A 21753-nucleotide genomic window follows, 5' to 3' on the forward strand; every position below is an offset into this window, starting at 1 on the left:
TCCTGATTTTTCTCCTTCAAATGCCACTTTAAATGGTCCCCTTGAGCCATGGGATTTCCTTGTTTTGCAAGATTTTTCCAATCTCCACTGGCAATGCAAATACAACTCACAAATGTTATCCCTGTATGTGGAACACAAAAACATTCAGCCTGGTGCCCAATGGACATGTTGAACTGCATTAGCATTCCCCCCATCCCATCAGCTCTGCAATGCTTACTGTATATGCATTATGCAATGGTTATTGTTATAATTCACCTCTCCCCTCATTGCAGGTGGGAGGGAGGGAACCCTGGAACAGAGTGAAACCATTTTATACACCCAGTAATGTAGACCAGTACTATTCGCTTCTTACATTTAAATCCTAAAACAGTGCTTGATCCTTAAGACTGTGTAGGTTGCACTAGAGCAATACACAACCCACAGGTCTGCAACTTAAAGAAATACCCCCGCTTTTTCAGAGCAGCTCTTTTGGATTTTGAATCAAAGAATATTTCATTCAAAATGCAAAATATTTGCTTGAGTAAGTCAGGGCTATCGGATCAGGGCTGCAAACATCCCAACAATGGCCAGACAGCAGCCAAGAGATATGGCAACTTCCTGCTGCCATCTGGTGGTCCTGTGAATTTCTCAGATCGTGGAGCCCTAACGTAGTTCTCCCAAGGAAGAAGCCGGTTGGGCTTTACACCTCTAGGGATGTAAACTCGAGTTCTCAAATCCAGTACCCCTGCTCGCCCTTTCGAAGCACTCGACTAGACGTCCCTTCGCCAAAATGGGAGGCACACGGAATCATCACCGACAGTTTCGATTTCAAACCCAACAAATCAAGAGCAGGTTAACATGCCAAAAGAGCGAGGCATTCATATTTTCTCCTTGATGCCCTGCCTTCCTTTTTTCCCAAGAAATAAAAATAGCCAATCTTATCGTTTGGCAAGTCCAGGTTCGTATCAGAAATGACATTACGAAAGTAACGGGCTGGAATTGCATTGCCGGACTGGGTTTTTATTTTTAATGGTTTGAATAGGATAGCACATGGATATTTTGTACTTGCAACTGTGGAATCAGAAGAACATCAGGCGCGCCTTTGCTCATAACTTACTTCTTTCCTACATGCACCCACAACTGCAATCACCTTCTACACTTTCTACCTGATTTTTCTCACTTCCGCCCCTGGGGTAAGGAGAGGGAAACAAAACCCTTTTTCTACTTCTGTCCTTTCGCAGCGGGACTTCGCAGCCACGTTTTCCTCCCCTTTGCGTCTGTTGGAAGGCGGAGCTGGAACAGCCCATTCCTCCCGTCATGCTCAGCGGTGCCGTTGGCGCAGTCACAGCGAGGACAACCTGGTGGGCAGGGCTCAAAGCGGAGGGCGGGAGTCACCGCGGTTGACCCTGGGGGTTGTTAAGCGGAGTGGGATGGCGGAGGTCTGCGTGTTTTCAGGCGAGCTCAGCCTCATGGATAAAGGCATTAAGAGGTGAGTGGCTGCAGGGAGGAAGTGAGAGATCCGTACGGGAGAGTTTCCGAGCTTTTGCAAAGTCCATTTTCAGAGCTGCTGCGAGGCTGCATCATTTTTGCACACTTGGGAGTGTTTCTCCTTCCACCGCGGGGCAATCTGCAAGGGCTGGTGTACATTTGGGGTACCACAGCTCCAACTTTGGGGATCTTTCCCGATCCCTTGGCCATTTTAAAGTAGAGTGGGAAATGATAAACCTGAATTGTTGGTCAAATACAGCTTAGGCTTTTAAGCTATTTGGAGAAAGATAGAAGGGATGCTCCAGATAATATGTGGCCATCTTTTTATATGGGAGAAGATGGCAGGTAAGTTGAGGCCGACCTTTGTAAAAATGTCTTTCCATAAGATATAGATTAAGTTATATACTGCTACTATAAGGCAACTACTATAAGAATGATGGCTGTTGGCTTAGATTCTTTAGGCAGTTTGGTGGAGAAAAGTTTATCAATGGCTGCAAGTCATGATTTTTTTATTCATTAATAGTTATTAAGTATTTTTAATACTGAGAGCCAGTTTGGTCTAGTGGTTCAGACCAGAAACCAGAAGATCATGAGTTCTAGTCCAGCCTTAGGCCCAAAGCCAGCTGGGTGACTTTGGGCCAGTTGCTCTCTCTCAACCCTAGGAAGGAGGCAATGGCAAACCACTTCTGAAAAACCTTGGAAGAAAACTACAAGGACTTGTCCAGGCAGTCACAGTTGCACGGGTTAAAAAAAAATTAATACTAAACTTTTTCTCCAGAGAATCATGAAAATACTGGTGTACCTTGAGAAACTGGTATATGGTTATGATGGGCATGAATACTTGGTATTTGTTACTTCAGTGTTTCTACTTATTGTTAAAACCAATGTTTTGTGGTTTTGTCATTTTGTAGTTTAGCAGAGCTACCTTTAAGTTCAGAACTTCACACACTCAACTTGCACTGTAACCTGATCTCCAGAATTGAGAGGCTTGACCACCTACTGAACTTGCAACATCTAGATCTCTCATCAAATCGCATACGTTGGATTGAAGGGCTAAGTCATCTTGCAAACCTGCGTACCTTAAATTTGGCTTGCAACTTGATAACAAAAGTTGAAGGTCAGTCCTTGGATGAAAGATGGTTATCTTTCTACTGTGAATAGTGAATTTAGTAGCTTTGGTTGAGGCTTGATGTTGCATTAACACAGGTTTCCTTCCATTTGTGGATGTGAAATATAGAGCAGTATTTCTCAACCTTGGCAACTACCAGATGTGTAGACTTAAGGCCTAGAATCCTCTAGCTGGGATGGGGAATTCGGGAAGTCCACACATCTGAAGTTACCATGAATGGGAAACATGGTGTAGAGCAGGGGGTTCTGAACTGTGGTCTGTAGATAAATTTTGGGGACTCTGTGAATGGATGGGAAAAGAATTACAACTTTATGTTCACTGGTTTTTCATTCAATAATGTATGTCCGAAAAAATGTAATTTATGATCTGTAGACTCCAAAAGTGTTCACTTCAGGAAAACTCACTGTCTAAAATTATACCCTGCAAAGTGTATTGTCTTGTTATAGATTTAATGGATTAATAAAGAAGCACATTTTTAATATTTTGGTAACCATACTTGAGCATAATTGATTTACATTGCATTTAAATACATTTTTCTGAGAAAGGGTCCCTATGTTTCACCAGAGTCTCAGAGGGGTCCATGACACAAAAAAGGTTAAGAATTCCTAGAATAGAGAATCTTTGCTAAGGCGATGGGGGAAAGTGATTTTTGTTGATTTCCCTGCAGATACTAGTGCTGTGTCTCATACTGTTCTGAAAGGCTTCTCAAGATTCAAGACCCTCAGACAAAAGGATTAATAGTGCAGATTGCCCCTCCCCAGAGCTTCTCCAATGGGAATGTCTACTGCAGTATTACTATTTGTAGGAAAACTGGATCAAGCCTATCTGAACTTTCCAAAGTTTGATTAAAGATTTATATGAAAAGCAGCTCAGTAGGATGAAAACCATTTTTACAACAATAGCTGGAATTTATATTTCTGAAACAGGAGAAATGGTAACTATTTGCTTCTTCCAAGAAAGCTTGGGAGGGTCAACCACAGAATATTCTGTATATCCTAAAATGTAGTTTGCATGTCTAAAGTACTCTGCCACTTCATCTAATAATGGAGGCTGAACCAGAAATGGCTTTTAATACCTGTCATATTCCCATTCTCCTTTCCCCCTTTGATCAGAGTTCTTGAATGTCAAAGATTTACAGCAGTTTTGTACACTTGACTAATTAAAAATATGCCTGTATAGATTTAGCATTTTTAATGGTTTGTGCCTATTTTGACAATGGTTCAGTACTTTTTTATTGTACGGTGCTCAGAGTCACAAATCTGTGAGATGGGTGGCTATATAAATATGATGTATAAATAAATACGCAACCCTCCTTCGTGATAGGTGAGATAGGGGGACTCCAGATTAGATGTTTAGTAAGGATTCCTTTGCAGTAAGTGATACCAGAAGTACATTTCTGCTACAAGAAAAGTGTGTGCCTCCTGCAGCTCCAAACTTGATGGAAAATCTTAAGGCTTCCTTTTTTTTTTTTTTTTTGCAAGGTTACAAGTATGTTCTGAATTCTTTGGCAGCCTAATACCAAACAAGCTATAACTGAGTCAGAAGGCTAAAATGGCTGTGCTGAGCTTCAGAATTAAAAGCACAACATCAGGCCAGGAATAAGATGAAAAGTTCAGGCTTGGTTACCAAGGCTAGTCAAATTAATGGACCTTGGTAATTATCCCAATGTTAACTTAGGATCCATTTATAAATGAAAGAGGAGGCTTCATGCTTAGCATTTGCAAAAGGATATATAAAATAAGAGAAAGGTGTCAATAGCTCTTTAAGGGTTGAGCACAAAATGATGACTAATTGGATGTGGTGGTAGAAATGTGGAATGGCTAGAAGTCTTAAACATGTCATACTGAAATATTTTTGGGACTCACTTCTGATTGCCTATATAGTTGCTTTCATTTTATTTTTAAAAATTCTCTGTTCCCTAGGGCTGGAAAATCTATTTAATTTAACTAAACTGAATTTATCTTACAACCGTATAGATGACCTTTCAGGTAAGAGATTTTCAATTCAATCCTGTGAACATATATTCAGACCCAAGCCTTACTGACTTTGATGGAACTTATTTGGAAATAAATATGCACCAGTTGATGAAAGTCCTACCCTTTTTATGTGTGTGCAATGCATGTGATGCATAATTTTAAAAGGGTGGGGCTTGGATTACCTGGACGCACCCACCATTTTGAGACCAGGGATTTAGACACCCCTGAATGTGTTAGTGACATTGCAGTTTTGTAGTTCATTAGAACTTTTAGAGATGAGGGCAGTTTGTCACAGGTCTAGCTCAAGGCGTTCTTGTGTCTGTTGCTGTCAGCCTTGCAAGGTAGTCCAGACAAGAAGCACATCCAGAAGTACTAGCTCTACTTTCTGTAAGGCTACGTTAACAGAATCTTGCAAGTCTTAAAGTACATTCCTCCCCTGTTGCCTTTACAACCCAAGAAACTAAGGAAGGTCCCTTCTGAAACATTTGCTACGCTCACATTCCTTCTGCAGGCTAAGCCACCTCTTATCCGACTGTTGCCCTGGCTGTGAGTCTTCCCCCTCTTTCCCAAGGTCATTCTCATATACCATTACAGTGTCTGAAAATCCAACTGGTGCCTCTTCTGTGATGATCTCATAATGCATTGACAAGCTGTAATTTTTTATTGGTACCTAAATCCTGACCTTGAGTTGGTTTTCCTCCTTCCCTGTTCCTTGGTTTGGCAATACTTGCTTTGCAATCGTAATTGTTTTGTGGAGGTATACACAACCTTTTTCTAAAATAATACATTTGGAATATTTATAAAGGAAGGGGGACTTTTTTTACTACTTTATTCAAGCTATTTATTTATTTATTATTAAATTTCTCTACTGCCCATCTCTTGTATAATGACTCTGGGCGGCTTACAGATAATAAAAATGACAATTGCTAAAAACAATTCAATAAAACTATAAATATAAATACATATAAATACAAATATAAAATATAAAATTCAAGATGGGAGATGAGATGTTCCCCTTGGCACCCTCATGGGGCCAACCATACCCATGAATAGCTGTCACCCCTCCCATCCCAGGACAGGTGACATAACCATGTTTTTACTCCCTTTCGAAAGGCCAGGAAAGTGGGGGCCTGTCTTACCCCCCGGGGAAGCTTGTTCCAAAGGGCGGGAGCCACGGCAGAGAAGGCCCTCCTCCTGGACCCTGCCAGTCACCAGTCCCTCATGGACAGGGTCCGTAACATTCCCTCTCTGCCTGACTGGGTGGGACGGGTTGATGTAACGGGGGTGAGATGGTTGATAGATGATTTTGATATTTCAAATTTTATTATTTGACTTGTAATTTTTACAGGACTTCTACATCTTCGAGGACCCAGCTGTAAAATTAATCACATTGAGCTTCACAGCAACTGCATAAATAATGTTAACCATTTACTTCAGTGCCTTAGTGGACTGCAATACCTGACCAATCTTACTCTGGAGAAAAATGGAAAAAGTAATCCAGTGTGTGCCAAAATAGGTAAAAGTCCTGCAGTTATTCAATTGGATGTGATAAAATCTAGCGCTAATGAAACTAATTTGCATAGCACTTTGGAGTCTTTTCACAATGCAGTTATAAAGTCATTTCTTTTATTATTTGAAGGCTACAGAGAGATTCTCCTTCAGGCTTTACCCCAGCTGACCATCTTGGATGGGAGGAATATATTTGGTGAGCCTGTCAACTTAATAGAACCAAACTCCTCTGATTTGAAGTGCTTGGAAGATCTCTTAGGCTGTTTAGTTACATCCAGTTCTTATACAGATGAAGAGGTCTGTAAATTAATACCGTTTTGGTTTTGGTTTGACGTCTGTAAAACTAATTTGAACTTTCCTCTGTGTGACTTAGAATTTCTTTTATTCTTTTAATAGACTTATGTTAATTTGCCAATAATGACGCCACGAATTGATCAAGTGTTAGCCCAGTTTCGCCAGAGAGCAAAGACACCAGCTTGGAACACCACTAGCTCTTCCACTGAAATCATGTCATCTTCTGAGCCAGAAAAAATTAGATTTGATAATGACTCAAGGATAAAAAAATTAGAAGAACAGATATCTCACCTCCTGCAGAAGGTAGTAACTTTTAATGTTTTCTAGTTTAGCTTGACAAATGTTTGTTGGTATATTTTCATTCACATGTAATTCCAATAGAAGAGAATATATGTAGTTCAGGGTTGAACTGTGGAGTCCCTGGTGCTCTCTGAGCTTGGCTGTTTGCTTGCAGATGTTTCAGTACCCGGCTAAGTAATATCATCAGTGCGAGTGAGTGTGGAGTTTGCTCCCTGTTTATATACAGTAGCTTGCCCTGCCAGTTTTGGTGGGGGTGAGGTTTTCTCCTTGGTAGTTCCTTGATTAGGGTATTGTTTTCTGCTTGATTGTTTGGTGTTAATCCCTGCTTATCTGGGTGTAGGCTGCTGGAGAGGATAAGTTCTGGTCTTTTTGCTTCCTTCTTAGCTTTTTTATTGTCTCTTCTGAATGGTATGTAAATGTGGTTTATCTCTACAGGTAGTCGTTTAATGACCACAATGACTGGAATTTTGGTCACTAAGTGATGCAGTCATTAAGCAAATCCAACCTCATTTTACAACCATTTTTGCAGTGACTGTTAAGCGAATCATGGTCATTAAGCGAACCATGTGGTTCCTCATTGATTTTGCTTGCCAGAAGCCAGCTGGAAAGGACAAAAATGGCAGTCACGTGACTGTGGGATGCTGCAATGGTTGTAAACGCAAACCTGAATTGCGATCATGTAACCACAGGGATACTGCGGTGGCCTAAAGTCAGGATTTAGTGCCATTGTAAGTCCAAACTATTGCTAAATGAATGTGTCTATTAATGGCTGATCTGTCTGAATGCCAAGCTTCCAGGAATTCTCTAGTGTTTTTGGATTTAGCTTAGTCTAGGATGCTCACAGTTTCCCAGTTGAAACTATGGTTGATTCTGTCTTATGTGTTGCGAGATTAAAGAGTTTTCATTGTGTCTTCTGACTTCTAGTTGGTGTTTGTGGATGAGCTCTGCTAGTCTTCTGCCTGTCTGTCCTACATAGTGGCTGTTACAGTCCTTACACTCTATGTTGTAGGTGACTCCTGTTTTTTCTTCTTGGGCTACTGGGTCTTTTGGATTACTTAGGATGTTTTGAAGAGTTTTAGTTGGTTTATGTGCTACAGTGATGCCATGTGGTTGTAACAGTCTGTTGGTTGTTTCCCAAATGTTTTTGATATATGGCAGTATTACCCTTTTCATAGCTTGTGTTGGTTGTCCTGTAGTCGGTTGAGTGGTCAGGCACTTCTTGATAAAGCTGCATAGGTATCCATTTTGTTGGAAGATGTTGTATAGGCGGTCTGTTGCTTTTTTCTGGTGTTCTGGGTTGCTGCAGTGCATTTGTACTTGTCTGAATAATGTTCTTACGCAGTTGCTCTTGTGGGAGTTGGGTTGTTACTTTGGCAATGGAGCACATGGTTAGTGTGGGTTGTTTTTCAATAGACTTGAGTTTCTAATTTCTAACCGCACACTACTCTTCCTGGAGATGCTCATTAGCAGAGGAAACAACAGCAAACAAGTGAATAGGATCAGAAATGAGCTCTTAAGAAACTTTTTTTTTCAGGTAACTAATTCTTCAAAAGCTGATGTTACTCTGAAAGCCAAAAAAGAAACAGATTTTACCTCAGAGAGTGGTAGCGAAAGTGGAAAAGAAAATAGAAAAGCAGCTAAAAGGAGCAAGTTGCCTAATTATCGGAAAGGCACTTTATCGACCAAGCTCCGTTCTCAAAGAGGCAAACTGTCAGCCAGGTATGATATCTTAGTTCAGTTATCAGTGCTTCCATAGTCACATGTAGTCCCTTACCCTTATATGACAATAAGTAACTTTGCAGAATTGAATGTAACCTGGTTTTCATGAAAATAAGACTTAATTACTTTGGAGGCCCTTTTAATGATACCCACTTGATATTCTGGTAAGCTTTATTCTGTTTCACTTTAGAGGACAAGAGAAAGATTTCATCAAGTCTAAAATTGAAGAATCTCATGTCAAAGAAGAAGAAAACTCAAGTCCAGCTTCAGAAATAGCAAGCTTGGAAATAGTGGGGGAAACACCGAAGAAACTGGGTGGGCAGAAAAGTCAAATGAAAAAGCTAAAAAACATGGATACTGCTATTCAAGAAGAGTTCACTTACAGGGTAGATATATTTATTATTCCAAATTTATATGGACCTGGGAGATTCTCATTTTTGCTGTAATAGAAGCAAGTGACTTCTGATACACTCCTAGTTTCATTTCAGAAAAAGCCATTTCCTTCTTATTTAGGCACTAATTCAAGAACTGGATCAGGAGAGAGAGAAGAGGTGGAAAGCCGAACAAGCTGAAAAGAAACTGAGTGAAAGCATCAAGCAGTTGCAGAACCAGGCCAAAGAAGAAAAAGATATTCAAAGTGTAGCTGTTTACACTACGGATAGGTGAGCACCAGCATACTCTATCAGTTCTTTTGAGTTGCCAGTGTTGTGGTTGCAATTCTCTTGGAGCGAATTAGTTCATTCCTACATTCTCAACCCCTTGAGAGTAGTAAAATATGACCAGTTCTAGTAGATATATGTAGACTAATAAATCAGTTGAATTTTTCAAGTTACAGGGTTTTTAACTTCTAAGGTGACATTACTTTTGGTATTTCTAACAGCAAATTTGAAGGATATTACATAGTTAAGAGAATGGGCTAGGAATGGTGGAGCTAGTTGATCCTGAGTCTTGCAACTTCAATGAGTTACTTTTCCTAGGACCAGACAGTGGTTCTCAGCCCAGTCTAACTCAAATCACATTGTTTTAGAAAAGAAAGATGTTGAAGTGCTGTGTGTACCACCTTGATCTGCAAATTTTATTTTCCTTTTATTTATTAAATTTTACACTGCCCGACTCACAGCAACTCTGACATATAAATGCTTGAAGCCTACACGACGAGTGATGTTTTCTAAAAGAAGTGTTACATCTTCAGGGGGGATGGAAATGAATTCATGCTTAAGAACTAAGGGAGCTTTTAGAAGTAGCATAGTCAACTTTCCTGCTTTGCCAGCTGCACTGATTGCCAGTTTGCTTCTGGGTGTGATTCAAGTGCTGTTCATTACCTATAACAGCCCTAGATAGCATAGAGCCTGGTTACTTGAGGGACTGCCTGTCTCCCATAGTATCTCCCCAGTTGATTTGATCTTGCAGGGTTGGCATGCTCCAGGTTTCTTCGATTAAAACATGTCATTTATCAGGACCCTAGAAGTGCACCTGCCCTGAGGCAGTGCCGGCACTCTGGAATGAGGTTCCCCCCGAGATCCGGTTGGCCCCTGCTCTGCTGTTGTTTACAAGAGCTATGAAGACCTGGCTCTTCACCCAGGCCTCTGTTTCCATCCAGTCTGTCAGTGCTGCCATCTTTTACCTTATTTTTCCTTTTATTGGTTTTATTGTAATTCCTTTGTTTTGATTGTTGTGAGCCGTCCAGAGTCGTTGGGAGTTGGGCAGCATACAAGTTTAATAAATTATTAGTAGTAGTAGTAGTAGTAGTAGTATTACATCCTCTTGTATGGGGAATCTGAGAGTTGTAGACCTGACATATCTAGAGGACAGCACCTGTTTGGATGTTCTAAACTATAAACACAAGAGATAGGTAGATGAATGCTCTGAATCTGTGATTCACTTGGATTATGATTTAATCAAGAACAGCTCAGTTCAGATATGCCCTGGCCAGAATAATTGTTTTGACATCTCTTCATATGCCTGGTTGGAAGTTTAAATAACTTTTTGAATTAAAATAATAAATGCACCATCCCCACATACGTTTCTCAGGCTAAGGGAGCTGATTTTGAGAGAACGAAGTGCAAAGACAAGACTTCAGATTGATATTCAGCAACTGAAAGAAGAAGCTGAAAAACTTGGCAAAGAGCTAGAGCGGTCAAAACAACAAGAAGAGGATCAACAAAAGGCATTGCGGACTTTAGAAGAAACTCTTTTCAAGGTGGAGTCGCAAAAAGCTCAGCAGCAAGCCTCAGAGGTAGAATTGTTAGTTCTGAGTATAACAAAAAACAGTATTGGTGTTGAAGTTAAACATTGCTTTTTGGAAAAAAAATGTGCCTGATGTGATCAGAATTATACTTGATATAAATAATAGCCCTGTTCTTCCTTGAATGTGATCAAATGAATTGCACATACTGATTTTTGGAGCATGTTTTAAGATAAGTTCATTAGTATTATAAGAGTCTACATGTTTGTGTTTTGATACTGGTTCAGAATAGTTCTGCTGGTTCAGTCCAAACTCTTGCTTCCACAATGGCCAAGAGTTATAAAAGGTTTGTGTATTATGCTTTATACTGAAACCATTTAGTAATTTGTGAACAAAAAAAATTAAAAGATCTCTTGACAGTTTGTTAACAGTATTATGGGAAAACTTGCTCAAGAATATCTGCTTTGAAATTGTGATTGCTTCTCTTGCTGTAATTTCAAACACCATAGATGAAAAGGATTCAAAATGCAGAACTTAAAGCATCAGCAGCCGAGAGAGAAGTACAGTTACTTCGAATATCTCTTCAACAACAAAAAGAAAAGGTGGAACAAGTCCATGAACTCCTAATGCTAAGAGAGCGGGAACACAGGTGTGTGCAGTCTGATAATCCAGCAAAGACATGTGGCATTTTTGAGTATGTGAAGAGCACTCATTTAAAAATTTTTAAACTCTGAATAAAGGGAAACACCTAATTTAAACAATGAGCTGCCTGTTGCTGAAAGCATTTCAAGTTTTAAACATGGGATTCTTTGATTTGGTAAATCCTGACAAGACTAGCCTTTCTACATATATTTTGTAGAATGAATTATTATGTAGCTGTTCCGAACCAAATACTCTGTCAAAAAATTGTTGAATTACAATCAAGAAAATCATCAAGGTCCCTCAGAAAACAAAGAAGGGGCCAACTTGATTGTTTTAGGGCGGAATTTCGTACATAGGACAGTATCTTAATTTCACCTGCACCCATAGTGACTTTGTCATTAAATCAGTAAATTATTTTATACATTATACTTCGTTGTTTGTATGTTGTTCCTCTTTTAAACCATAGCTGCACCTTGTAGGGTTCTGGTAGCCTTGGGTGAAGCTAACAGAGCTTCTCCAGAAGGTGTCAACAAATAGTTACTTTTAACGTGATAGAACTGAGAAATTTATCTCAATATAACTATGTTCATATTAACTGTAATAAATTGAGTGAACATTAATTACATTTTTGTTTTATACAGGTACTGGCCTGGCTTTTGTTTGTTTGTTTGTCTGTTGTTTTGGCTGTACCTACTTTCTAGAACTCAATCCCCAGCATGCCACTCAAAAGCATTTGTGCCCCTCTGTTTTAAAGGCTAGCATGTAGGTGCTACTTGAAAGATCACAGGAAGTCCTTATGGCAGAAATGGTGGTTCCATAACTGAATTGTAATCCAGCCAACTGGAATTCTTATGCAATCCTGGACTACAATTTGTGTCTCCACATTAAATGTGGGCTTCTTAGAAGTACAGAAGAATTTTGCTTATGGGTAAGCACTTTCTGTTCATCTTGGCATACACTGTCTTATTGTTATTGTTCCAGAAAAGAACTGGAAACTAGAGTTACATTAAATGGCTCAGATTTTCAAGAAGCTCTGTCAAAAGAAGTGGCTAGAAAAGAACAGAGACATAAGGACCATATGAAAGAACTACAGGAAAAACTTCATCTATTAAACCAGAAATATAAGGATCTAGAAGATGAGTTCCGAGTAGCCTTAACTATAGAAGCCAAAAGATTTTCAGAGGTAAGAAGAGGAAAATATACAGGAAGAGAAATCATCGAGGTTTTTTTGGTCTGCAATTTTAGCAGATACTGAAACGGCTTAACTACAGTGAAAAAATGTAAGGTTGAGGTCAGTGATTCTATTCTTAAAAATCATGTTTTATTTAAAAGCTTTCAAAATTTAAAATCTCTACTAATAAGCTGCCAAGGTTATCACCAAGCATACAGATTTTAAAACTCCATTTGCACAAGTGGTATATAATAATGCTGCAGTCTTATTGGGAGACTAGCTAAAAGGTTAAGAGATGCTTAGAACATTCCCCTCTTGAAAGACCTCCCTTAACTGAGATAGAAAAAGTCTTGTAGTGTCTACTGAGCAGGTGAAGGACCAAAAGAAGGTGGGCTGGGTTCTTCGGATACAGGCTATCTGTTCTTCACCCCAGGGTTCCTTTTCTCCAGGCCAGGGTTACAGTCCTAGGCAGACTTTTGTATACTAATGCTGCCTTTCTAACCAGATTTAAGGATCATTTAGTAGTAATGAAACCATTGCCCATTCTGAGTTAAATTCTTATTCTGTTGAGCTAAATTAAAATACATGCGTACACCACAGTGATTTAAGTCTCACTAAATTTCAAAACAGCTTTGTGATTGGATTCAATTTTTCTTCAAATGTATCATTATCCTTCAATTTTATAAAGCTCTTAGCTTTACCCTTCTCATTCTCATACAGATTCTTAGAAACTTGGAGGCAGTCATTGAGGATGTAGCTTTGAAAAATTAGTTGAAGGAACTGCCCATAGTTCAGTAAAGTGATTTTCTTTAGAGCACCTTGGCAAACGTATACTGCCTGCTTGGTTCACTTTGGTTCCTGAAAGTATTGTGACTGTGATGATAATTTCCCAACAGTATTTTCTAAAAAACAGAACAAAACGAACAAACCAGTCTTTCAGAAGAAAAGCTTTATTCAGTAATAAGAGACTAAGCTTATTCATGTAACTTTAAAGCAGTTTATTTTTAAAAGAAATTTATTGCAAGTAAAATTTAAAATATAATCAGTTTCATTTGTTTAAATGTGTTCTGGTACAGTATGTTTTAAATTAATAGCTGACATGAATTGTGCTTTCATGATGCAAGTTAATATTGCATGGTGAATGCATTTTTAAATTGAACTGTCATTCATTAGAATGTTACACTGAACATCTTCTTTTAGAAGAACCTTATTTGAATCTTTTGTTTTCTTGCTAAAATAGGTTAAAGAAGGGTTTGATAGGCTTACAGCTGAGCTGGCAGAGCATAAGAAGGTTCTTCTCCAGTCTCAGCAAAAGGAAAAGCAATCTGCTAGTTTGATCCATGAGCTGACATCTGTGGTGAAAGAACAAAAAGATAAAATCACGGAGTTAATCAAAACAAAGCAAGACACAGTGTACAACTTGAAAGTATGGCTTTTTAGGTGTATCTGTTATATATTGTTTTCTCTCCATTGTATTTTGCAGTAATTCAGAAAAATACTTTAATAACAGTAACAAAATATTTTGTGATACTGTGCTTTAGATTTGAGTATAGCCTAGTGCAGTGAAAGCATTTTGTATGATCATTGAGTAAGCTGTGATGCTAAGAGGTTTGAGGAAATAGTTTTATCTGAAACAGCTAAGAAAAATACAGTCAACCATAATCATTCACGTAGCAAAAAAAAACATGCTTTCCCACTATGTGTGTGAGCTACAAGAAAGCTAAAATTTGCGTGCTTTATCCTCCTGTCTCTCATCATTCATGATCACAAGCTGGAGATGAAAAGCTTTTCCATGATGAACTCTGTCCTAGTGAATGGAGGACAGACAGTAGGAGAGGGTGGGTAGAGTGTAAAGTTCCTGTCCTCCTGAGAGCAGGTACAGAAGAAAGAAGAATGAAAGAATGTGCTTGGGGAAATGTCTGATTTGTAAAGATGAATCTATTGAGTGGAGTGGCTTAGGGATGAATGGAGCAGAATAGGGTAAGGAGGTGTTGTATGTTTCAGAACTTGGAAAGGAGAAGTAAGTATCTTCCAACCTGGGCAGCAAAAGGTAGCTTTGACCGACGTGGAAGGGTTGAAAAGGCAAAAACTGGAAGATGTTCAAGCCTATAGTTTGCTATAACTCTTTTACAGCAGTTGTAGAATCATGATTTCCTGGTCCTGTTTGAACTAGTCTCCTATGTTACTTTTAACTGATACACAATGCTTCTGGAATTTAATTCCACAATAGAAAGTAGCAGCCCATGCCTTTGCTGGTTATCTTAACTATCTTAATTTTTTATTAAGATTTCTTTGCCTTTTTATCCTTCTTTAGCTCACCACCCCATTGTCCTTGGTTAAGTGCTTCATCAGGTTATTACTTTTCTGACTCTTCTGCAGCTAAGATCAGAGCAGCTCAACTGATAGAAACAAGAGCTGGGTTCCCCTTCAGTGAAATTAGGTTAGCTTAGCAATCACAACTAGAGGTCTCACTACTGTCAAGAACAAGTGGTTATAAATATGCTACAATATGTATGTGGAGAGTACATTTGTTTTTAGTATATCAAGACTTGCTTTAAGGCTGTTGGTTTCTTTTTTTCTTTTATGTAAAGAGTCAGATACAAACTCTTGAAAATATGGTAGAGGAAGATCACCAAAAGGCCATTCAACTTGAGCTTCTTAAGCAGGAAAAGTCCAAACTTATCTCCCAAGTAACAGCTCAGGAGTCTGTAATTGATGGATTAAAAGCAGAAAGGAAAATATGGGGACAGGAGCTGGCACAACAAGGTAATTGCTCAATATTTTATCCTTTATCTGAACCCTGTTAGAGCCCAGCAGGTTTATGTTGTGTGCCTAGTTCCCTGTAAAAGGCCACAGAACTAAAGTCTAATACTATATGGAGAAGACTGCATCTTTCTGCCTTCCTGAAAGATCACCAAAGCAGAAAGGAGGCAACGTGTCCTCATTACAGTTGCCAGAAAAAAAAAAGCATCTGCAAGAATCTTGCTTGGTCCACTCTTTCCAGATCCAATTCATAGCTGCTCTAGTCCAGAGGGCCGCACATGATGACCTCACCTGTCAGTTGCTATACAAGCAACTATCCAGTAAGGGGGACAGCTGCTTAAATTCTAGACTATGACTTACGTTCTAGCATGAAAGTTTATCCTCCTTTCCCTTTTTTCCTCTGTTTTTTCTTTCCTTGTGTGAACTGCTTTGAGAAACAAAATTGTCTGAATATGGGATCAAAATACAGCAGTTGGCTGTCTACCTCAGTTGCAGGGCATGTACCTATTTTGGGGATGGTTTCTCATGGGTTATGCCTTTATCTTTGCAGTGCTCCACACAGTTAAAAGTGTGCTTCCCCAAGAAGCATCTTCACACTAGAAGCAGGAGACTATAAACAGAGTGGTTTCTGTTTATTATCTAAATATGTCTAAGGCAGTGTTTCTCAACCCTGGCAACTTTAAGATGTGTGGAATTCAGCTCCCAGAATTCCCCAGCCAGCATGCTCTTTTGACCAGACTTGGATGTGTTTTTTTCTCTGTTCCACATAGGTTGGCATAAATAGTAGCATTTGTTTCTCTTCAAATCCAAAAAGTGGCTTATAGTAAATGAAAGAACACCACAGACCCCGGTGGCAATCATTTTCCTAGCCACTGACACACCAAGGAAAATAGTGCTAGCAGCAACAGTCAGCCACAATCACCCACTGCAGGGAGGAGACCCAGCAACAACATCTACGAAAGCGGTTGTCTTATTTTTCAACTGCAGGGAGAGAAACTGGTAACTCTTTCTTTGGGAAGGGCTAGATAGAGCTGAGCCTAGAAAGTCAGGGAAGGATGTAGTTATCTGCTAGTCTAATATTTCCAAGAATAGATAGGAGATGGAAAAGTGGGAGTAGTAATTTTGTTTGTTTGTTTTTGGTTGATAGCATATGGAGATTATATGTGTTCTTCCAGATGTTCCCAGCCTATAGTTCAATTATGGTTACATTTCAAAGCCAGCTTGAGTGCCTGTAGAAGCAGAAAGGTGAACCATAACTTGAATAATAAATGAATCTAGTACTTACAGCCAGCCTGGCCATTGCTGATCAAGCTGAAGATCAGCAGTCATCCCTCCTCTGCAGCCTTTATTTGGTTTCAGCGTTTACAGCATCACAAGCATCAGTATCTTTGTTTCCTTCAGGAGCTTCTCTTGCTCAAGATCGGGGAAAACTGGAAGCCAAAATAGAAGTTCTAACTAGTGAGACTGAAGCTTTGAAAAAACAAAATGAATCTCTCAATGATGCTTTGAAGATTAAGTCTAAAATTGTGGAGGATCAAACCGAAACCATTAGAAAGCTAAAAGAAGTAAGGGTGCTCTTCTTTTTTGTAACTGTCATGAATAACAGCTTGGCCTAGATCGTACATCAGATTCAGCCTTGATTATTGAATAAGCCACAGTTAGTTGGGTCACAACATGCTAAGCCAAAATGAAAATTGATCAGTGCAGCGTGTGAACCCAGTCATTGACTAAAGCAGGGATATATATAGAGTGTGTGTGTATAAATAAATAAAGATAAAAGCAGGGGGGTTATATTTTGGGGCATTGGAGAACTGCAGTTGTCATGATGGTATAGTTACATTACTTAAACAAATGAGCAGACTCAGAGAGTGAAAACTGTTTTTATTTTATTTTTTATTTAGTATGTTTTCTGCTTGTGCATCGTCTTAATTGTTACAGCTAAAAATTGGCATAAAATACCAGCACTGTTTTTTTACTGTTTGGTACCAATATCAACCTTATATAGTTTTAATTAACTGTTGTAATTAGTTTTAGTGATTTTTATTTATTTTTAATTGTTGGGTTTTTTAAATTATATACTGTAAGCTGCCCAGTCAGGTGAGATGGGCAGCGATATAAATTGAATGAATGAATAAATAAATACATAAATACATACTGTTACATAGAAAAGCCTTTATTAGTAGTGTTTGGAGACAGTCATATGGTTAAAAACAGTTTTGCTGAGTATTCAGTAGAAAAAGTTGTTTAAACATTCAGGTTGGATTGGGTCTCTAGAATTTGTGAGGTTGTGCTGGTAATAAGAGACCTTAAAAAAACAACACTATTTTTCCTGTTCTTTATTCATTTCAAAAAGGAGAAAATTATGAATCTGTAATTGTGATGAGTAAGAAACTTTAGATTCATTCTACTATAAATATATGATTAAAAACCATTTTACTTTGAAGGCCTCACAGGAACGAGATGAGCAAATAAGAAAGCTTCGTGAAGACAATATTGAAATGCAGAAGAGACTTCAAATACAACTAGAAGAAAAAGATGCACAGTTAGATAATTTATTGGAAAAATTAGAAAGGCAAAATGAGAGGAAAGAAGAACTAAAACAGCAATTGCAAGAAAAGGATGCTGAGCTCAGTGATATCAAAGAATCTTATAGGTGCTTAAAACCAGTATCATCTTCTACACATATTGAAATATTACACACCATATTCATTCATGATGGGATGAGAAAAGAAGGTTAAACTCTTAGTCCCTTTTCCCATTTCTAATTCTTGAGATTGTCTGGTGGAAATCCTAGCTTAAAATTAACAAAGTGGGATTTGGATTTTTCATGGACCGTAAGCAATCTCTGAAGCCACTTTGAATATATTTATTATATTTCAGTGTGATGAATAAAAAATGGCAAGATAAAGGAGGATTGCTGAGCAAGTTGGAAACACAAGTTAAACAAATGAAAGAAAACTTTGATATCAGGGAGGAGCAGCTGAGAGGAGAGAGAGATAAAAGTCTTCAAGCTCAGAAGTAAGTATTCTGACAAGGTCAACACATAATGTTAAGGTAAGAATTTTAGCTTATTAAACCACAGGTGTGAATGAAGCAGCATGCTCATAGACCATTTTATCTGCATGTAATTAGCCAAAAAATCAGGCTTAGTCACAGACACTGGTTTATTTTACTCAAGCCAAGACGTATAAGTCAAAATTTGTTGGCTGAGTTCTTTTTGGTCAAAATGTTAAACTTCGATTCTGGTTTATGGGGGTGTATTTTAAGACTTGTCTCTGTTTCAACATGAAAAACAGAAAACTCCCTGTTGTATGAAGATGTATGCAATTCATTCACATTATGGTTTTATACGCTAGAGCAGCCTTTCTCAACTTTTTGACCCTGGAGGAACCCTTGAAATATTTTTCACGCCTTGGGGAACCCCTGCACATTCAGGCTCAAATATAGGCCAGAAGTTAGAGAATTATTATATTTGTTTCATGTGTAGGCCTGCATATATTCATTAACAGTGTTCTTAAATTAAAAATAAAGAATGAAACCTACCTCTTTACTGTGAAATTGTCTTAATTTGGAATAATTTTTAAAATAAATCGTGATCTCCCGGGGAACCTCTAGTGACCTCCCAGGGAGCCCTAGGGTGCCACGGAACCCTGGTTGAGAAACCCTGAGCTAGAGGCTTTGTTTTATATGTGAATGAAGTGATTGCGTATGCTTTTCTGGTTGTGTTAAAGTGTCTTTGTCGCAATACACTTAACATTCATACCTCGCTGGATCTCATATGAGATTTTACAGAAAGGAATAATCTTTACTGAATGGCTGATAAAGTTCTGAGGTTTGTTTGTAGTGTAATTAATGAAGAGTGCAGCTACTTGTTACTTTGGTTTGCAATCTATTTTTATATTTTTTGAAGCAGAAGCTTCAAAGGACCAGATTAAATTAGAAAGCAGTTTATGAACATAGCTTTTTTTAATGTCTTCTAGGAATGGTTACTTAACTAGAGTTGCACCTTTTTATAAATAAGCCACCTCTTGGTATACTTCTGTTCTTGCTATTATCTTTGGAAAAAACAGCCTTTTTGTGCATTACATGAAGCAAAGCAGTTTCTGTATTTCTCATCCCTTTTTCTTTAAAAGACTATTTAAGTACATGTCACCCTTCTTTACAAGCTTTCATTTAAAATATATGCAATTAAGATTTCTCTTTGAATGTGATTTTAAATAATAAATTTCCAAAGTGTTTGTAGATTTAAAAACTATATTTATAAACAGTGTTAAGAAAATTCTAATACTGTAATGTCTGTTGTCTGGTTAATAACAAATATACCTACTTAGAAATATTCTTTATTGTACAGAAGAAGTTTATATGTTACATTTCATTTTCTTTTCTGTAAGTTCCCAAATCTACTTCAAAACGCCTTTCAGAAAGACACCTGGGTGGCTGTAGGGTAGAGGAGAATTTCATTTTTTGCTTTCTGGTATATGGACATCACTGGATTTTACTTACTAGAATTATTCAATATCAGTGGTAAATGTTATGATGGGATGGAGGAAATATGACGATATGTCTTGTTTAGGGCTATGATGGAAAAACTGCGTTCTGTGGATGATGCTTTCCGAAGACAACATGAATCAACCATCACAGCACATCAAGCCGAACTGCTGCAGCTAGCAAATGAAAAACAGCAACAAATTACGGCAGCCAATGAAAAGGTGACTGTGCTAGGCAGTTCAACTCAGTTATATGTTAGTCAAATGAATTTGCTGGCAAAAGTGACAGTTTATTTAAGCTGCTGCCTTCCCTTTTCCCTTTGAAGAAACAAAGTTCGAAAATAAAGAATTGGTGGATTCCTTGTGCGGAAGAATAGAAGTGTGAAGGATAGAACTTTGCAGCTTTTTTGTCTGTGTGAAACTGTTGAGTTATGTTAATAGGTAGGTTAGAAGTTGACTAGGAAAAGCAAAGAGTGGCTAGGCTAGATTGTGAAACTGATCAGAAAGATCAGGGCATGTATTTGCTGGAGATAAAATTAGTCCATTTTCCCTGTACTAGAATGCATTAAAAAAAAACCCATAAGGATAAAAGACTTTTTCTCTTTTTTGTGGCAGGCATGGCCTTTATACAGTTAGTCCTCATTTAGCGACCACAGTTGGGACTGGCAATTCGGTTAAGTGAAGGGGTTGCTAAATGAAACCATGACTGTGTTTATAATCTTACTTTGGGTTTCCTTTGCTTTACAGACCTGTGAAGGTTGTAAATGCAAGGATTAGTCGCAAAGTTACTTTTTCATCACCATTGTAACTGCGAATGGTCGCTGTATGAGGCAGTCACTAAATGAGGACTACCTTTATGCGGTCTCTAGAAAATGCACTGTTGCGATTCTGTACTTTTCTGCCTTCATAAGTATATCTTCAACTGATTTCAGACTTGGGTTTACTGATATGTAACAACCATATCAATAACATTTATTTCAGGTTTACCAGGTTGAAGAAGAGATGCGTCACTTACTACAAGAAACTGCAAGCAATAAAAAGGCTATGGAAGAGAAAATGAAACGGCTAACAGTTGCTTTGAGTGACATTCAGCAAGGGTTCTGAAATATACCTGTAGTGCACTTGATGTTTGTAACCATCACTGCAGGTTTTTTGATGGTAGGAAATGCTGCATGTTGCCATGACTTATATTTGTACTTTATGTACATATTTTCAGAATAAAAGTTACCTTTTGTTAAACTATCAGTCACTTTCTAAATTTTTCCATATGAAATTCACTACTTCAAATGTAAAGAGGCTTCATTCTATTAGAACTAAGAAGTATAATGTATTAGAATTAGGGTTCAGGTACGTTTGCCATTATTTTTGGTACTGGAAGCCATTGCCAGCTCTTTGCCAAATTTGCAAAATACTTTCAAACAGTCTTCATTTGCACAAGTTTAAAAAATGATAATGCAATGTTTGACACTGGAATAAGAGGAGGGAAAAATACCTTCCTGCTGGAAAACAGAGTCTTCTACTGGATTCAGTTTATTTTCTGTCAGCTGTATTTTGTACATTTTATGCATGCTGTGTATCTCCCCCCCCTTTTTTTTTTTAGTTGACCACTGGGAAAACACTTTGAAGGGCCCAGTTAGGCCATCAAGATCAATTCTTTGCTCATTGTAGGAATCCACCTAAAAGCATCCCTGGCAGACGGCTCTCTAATCTCTGCTTGACATCCTTCAGGGGAAAGGGAAGTTGCCCATTTGCTAGATAATTGAACCAGGGGTGAATGGAAACATACTCAGTTCAAAACTTTCTACACCTTTAGAAACCCAGGTTCTCTGTAAAGTTTATTCTAGGCAGAATGCGTAGCTAAGGGCCATCCTCTGCAAGGGCAGGAGTGCTCAAGTTTTGCACAAGCGTGTAAGGAGCACAAGTCTAGGTATCCAGTTATTTTATAGAAAAATTGATTTCTGGACCTTATGATGCCTGTCCTTCAAGGCAGACCCAGAACAATAGATCCCAGCTGTCCAGCTAGGATGATGAGAGTTGTGTTGGAGAAAGTTGGAGCGTTGCCAGCTGGAGAAAGCTTCACCTTTGGGTGGCATGCCAAACTGGAAAGGGGG

The 21753-nt window shown here is 38.4% G+C and overlaps 1 protein-coding gene across 1 annotated transcript; it reads left to right on the forward strand.

Annotated features, from left to right (window-relative positions):
- The first annotated feature begins 1370 nt into the window (after nucleotides 1-1370).
- Nucleotides 1371-20887, forward strand: LRRCC1 (leucine rich repeat and coiled-coil centrosomal protein 1). The gene is made up of 19 exons (XM_063299441.1): nucleotides 1371-1468; nucleotides 2379-2584; nucleotides 4519-4584; nucleotides 5921-6088; nucleotides 6212-6378; nucleotides 6478-6678; nucleotides 8210-8394; nucleotides 8585-8780; nucleotides 8908-9056; nucleotides 10426-10630; nucleotides 11089-11228; nucleotides 12203-12404; nucleotides 13633-13818; nucleotides 14984-15158; nucleotides 16557-16720; nucleotides 17600-17808; nucleotides 18036-18173; nucleotides 19729-19864; nucleotides 20624-20887. The coding sequence occupies exons 1-19, from the start codon at nucleotides 1410-1412 to the stop codon at nucleotides 20744-20746; spliced, it is 3075 nt and encodes a 1024-aa protein (XP_063155511.1). The 5' UTR covers nucleotides 1371-1409; the 3' UTR covers nucleotides 20747-20887.
- The last annotated feature ends 866 nt before the right edge of the window (nucleotides 20888-21753 follow it).

Source organism: Candoia aspera, chromosome 3 (assembly GCF_035149785.1).
Source record: "Candoia aspera isolate rCanAsp1 chromosome 3, rCanAsp1.hap2, whole genome shotgun sequence".
Classification (NCBI taxonomy): domain Eukaryota; kingdom Metazoa; phylum Chordata; class Lepidosauria; order Squamata; family Boidae; genus Candoia; species Candoia aspera.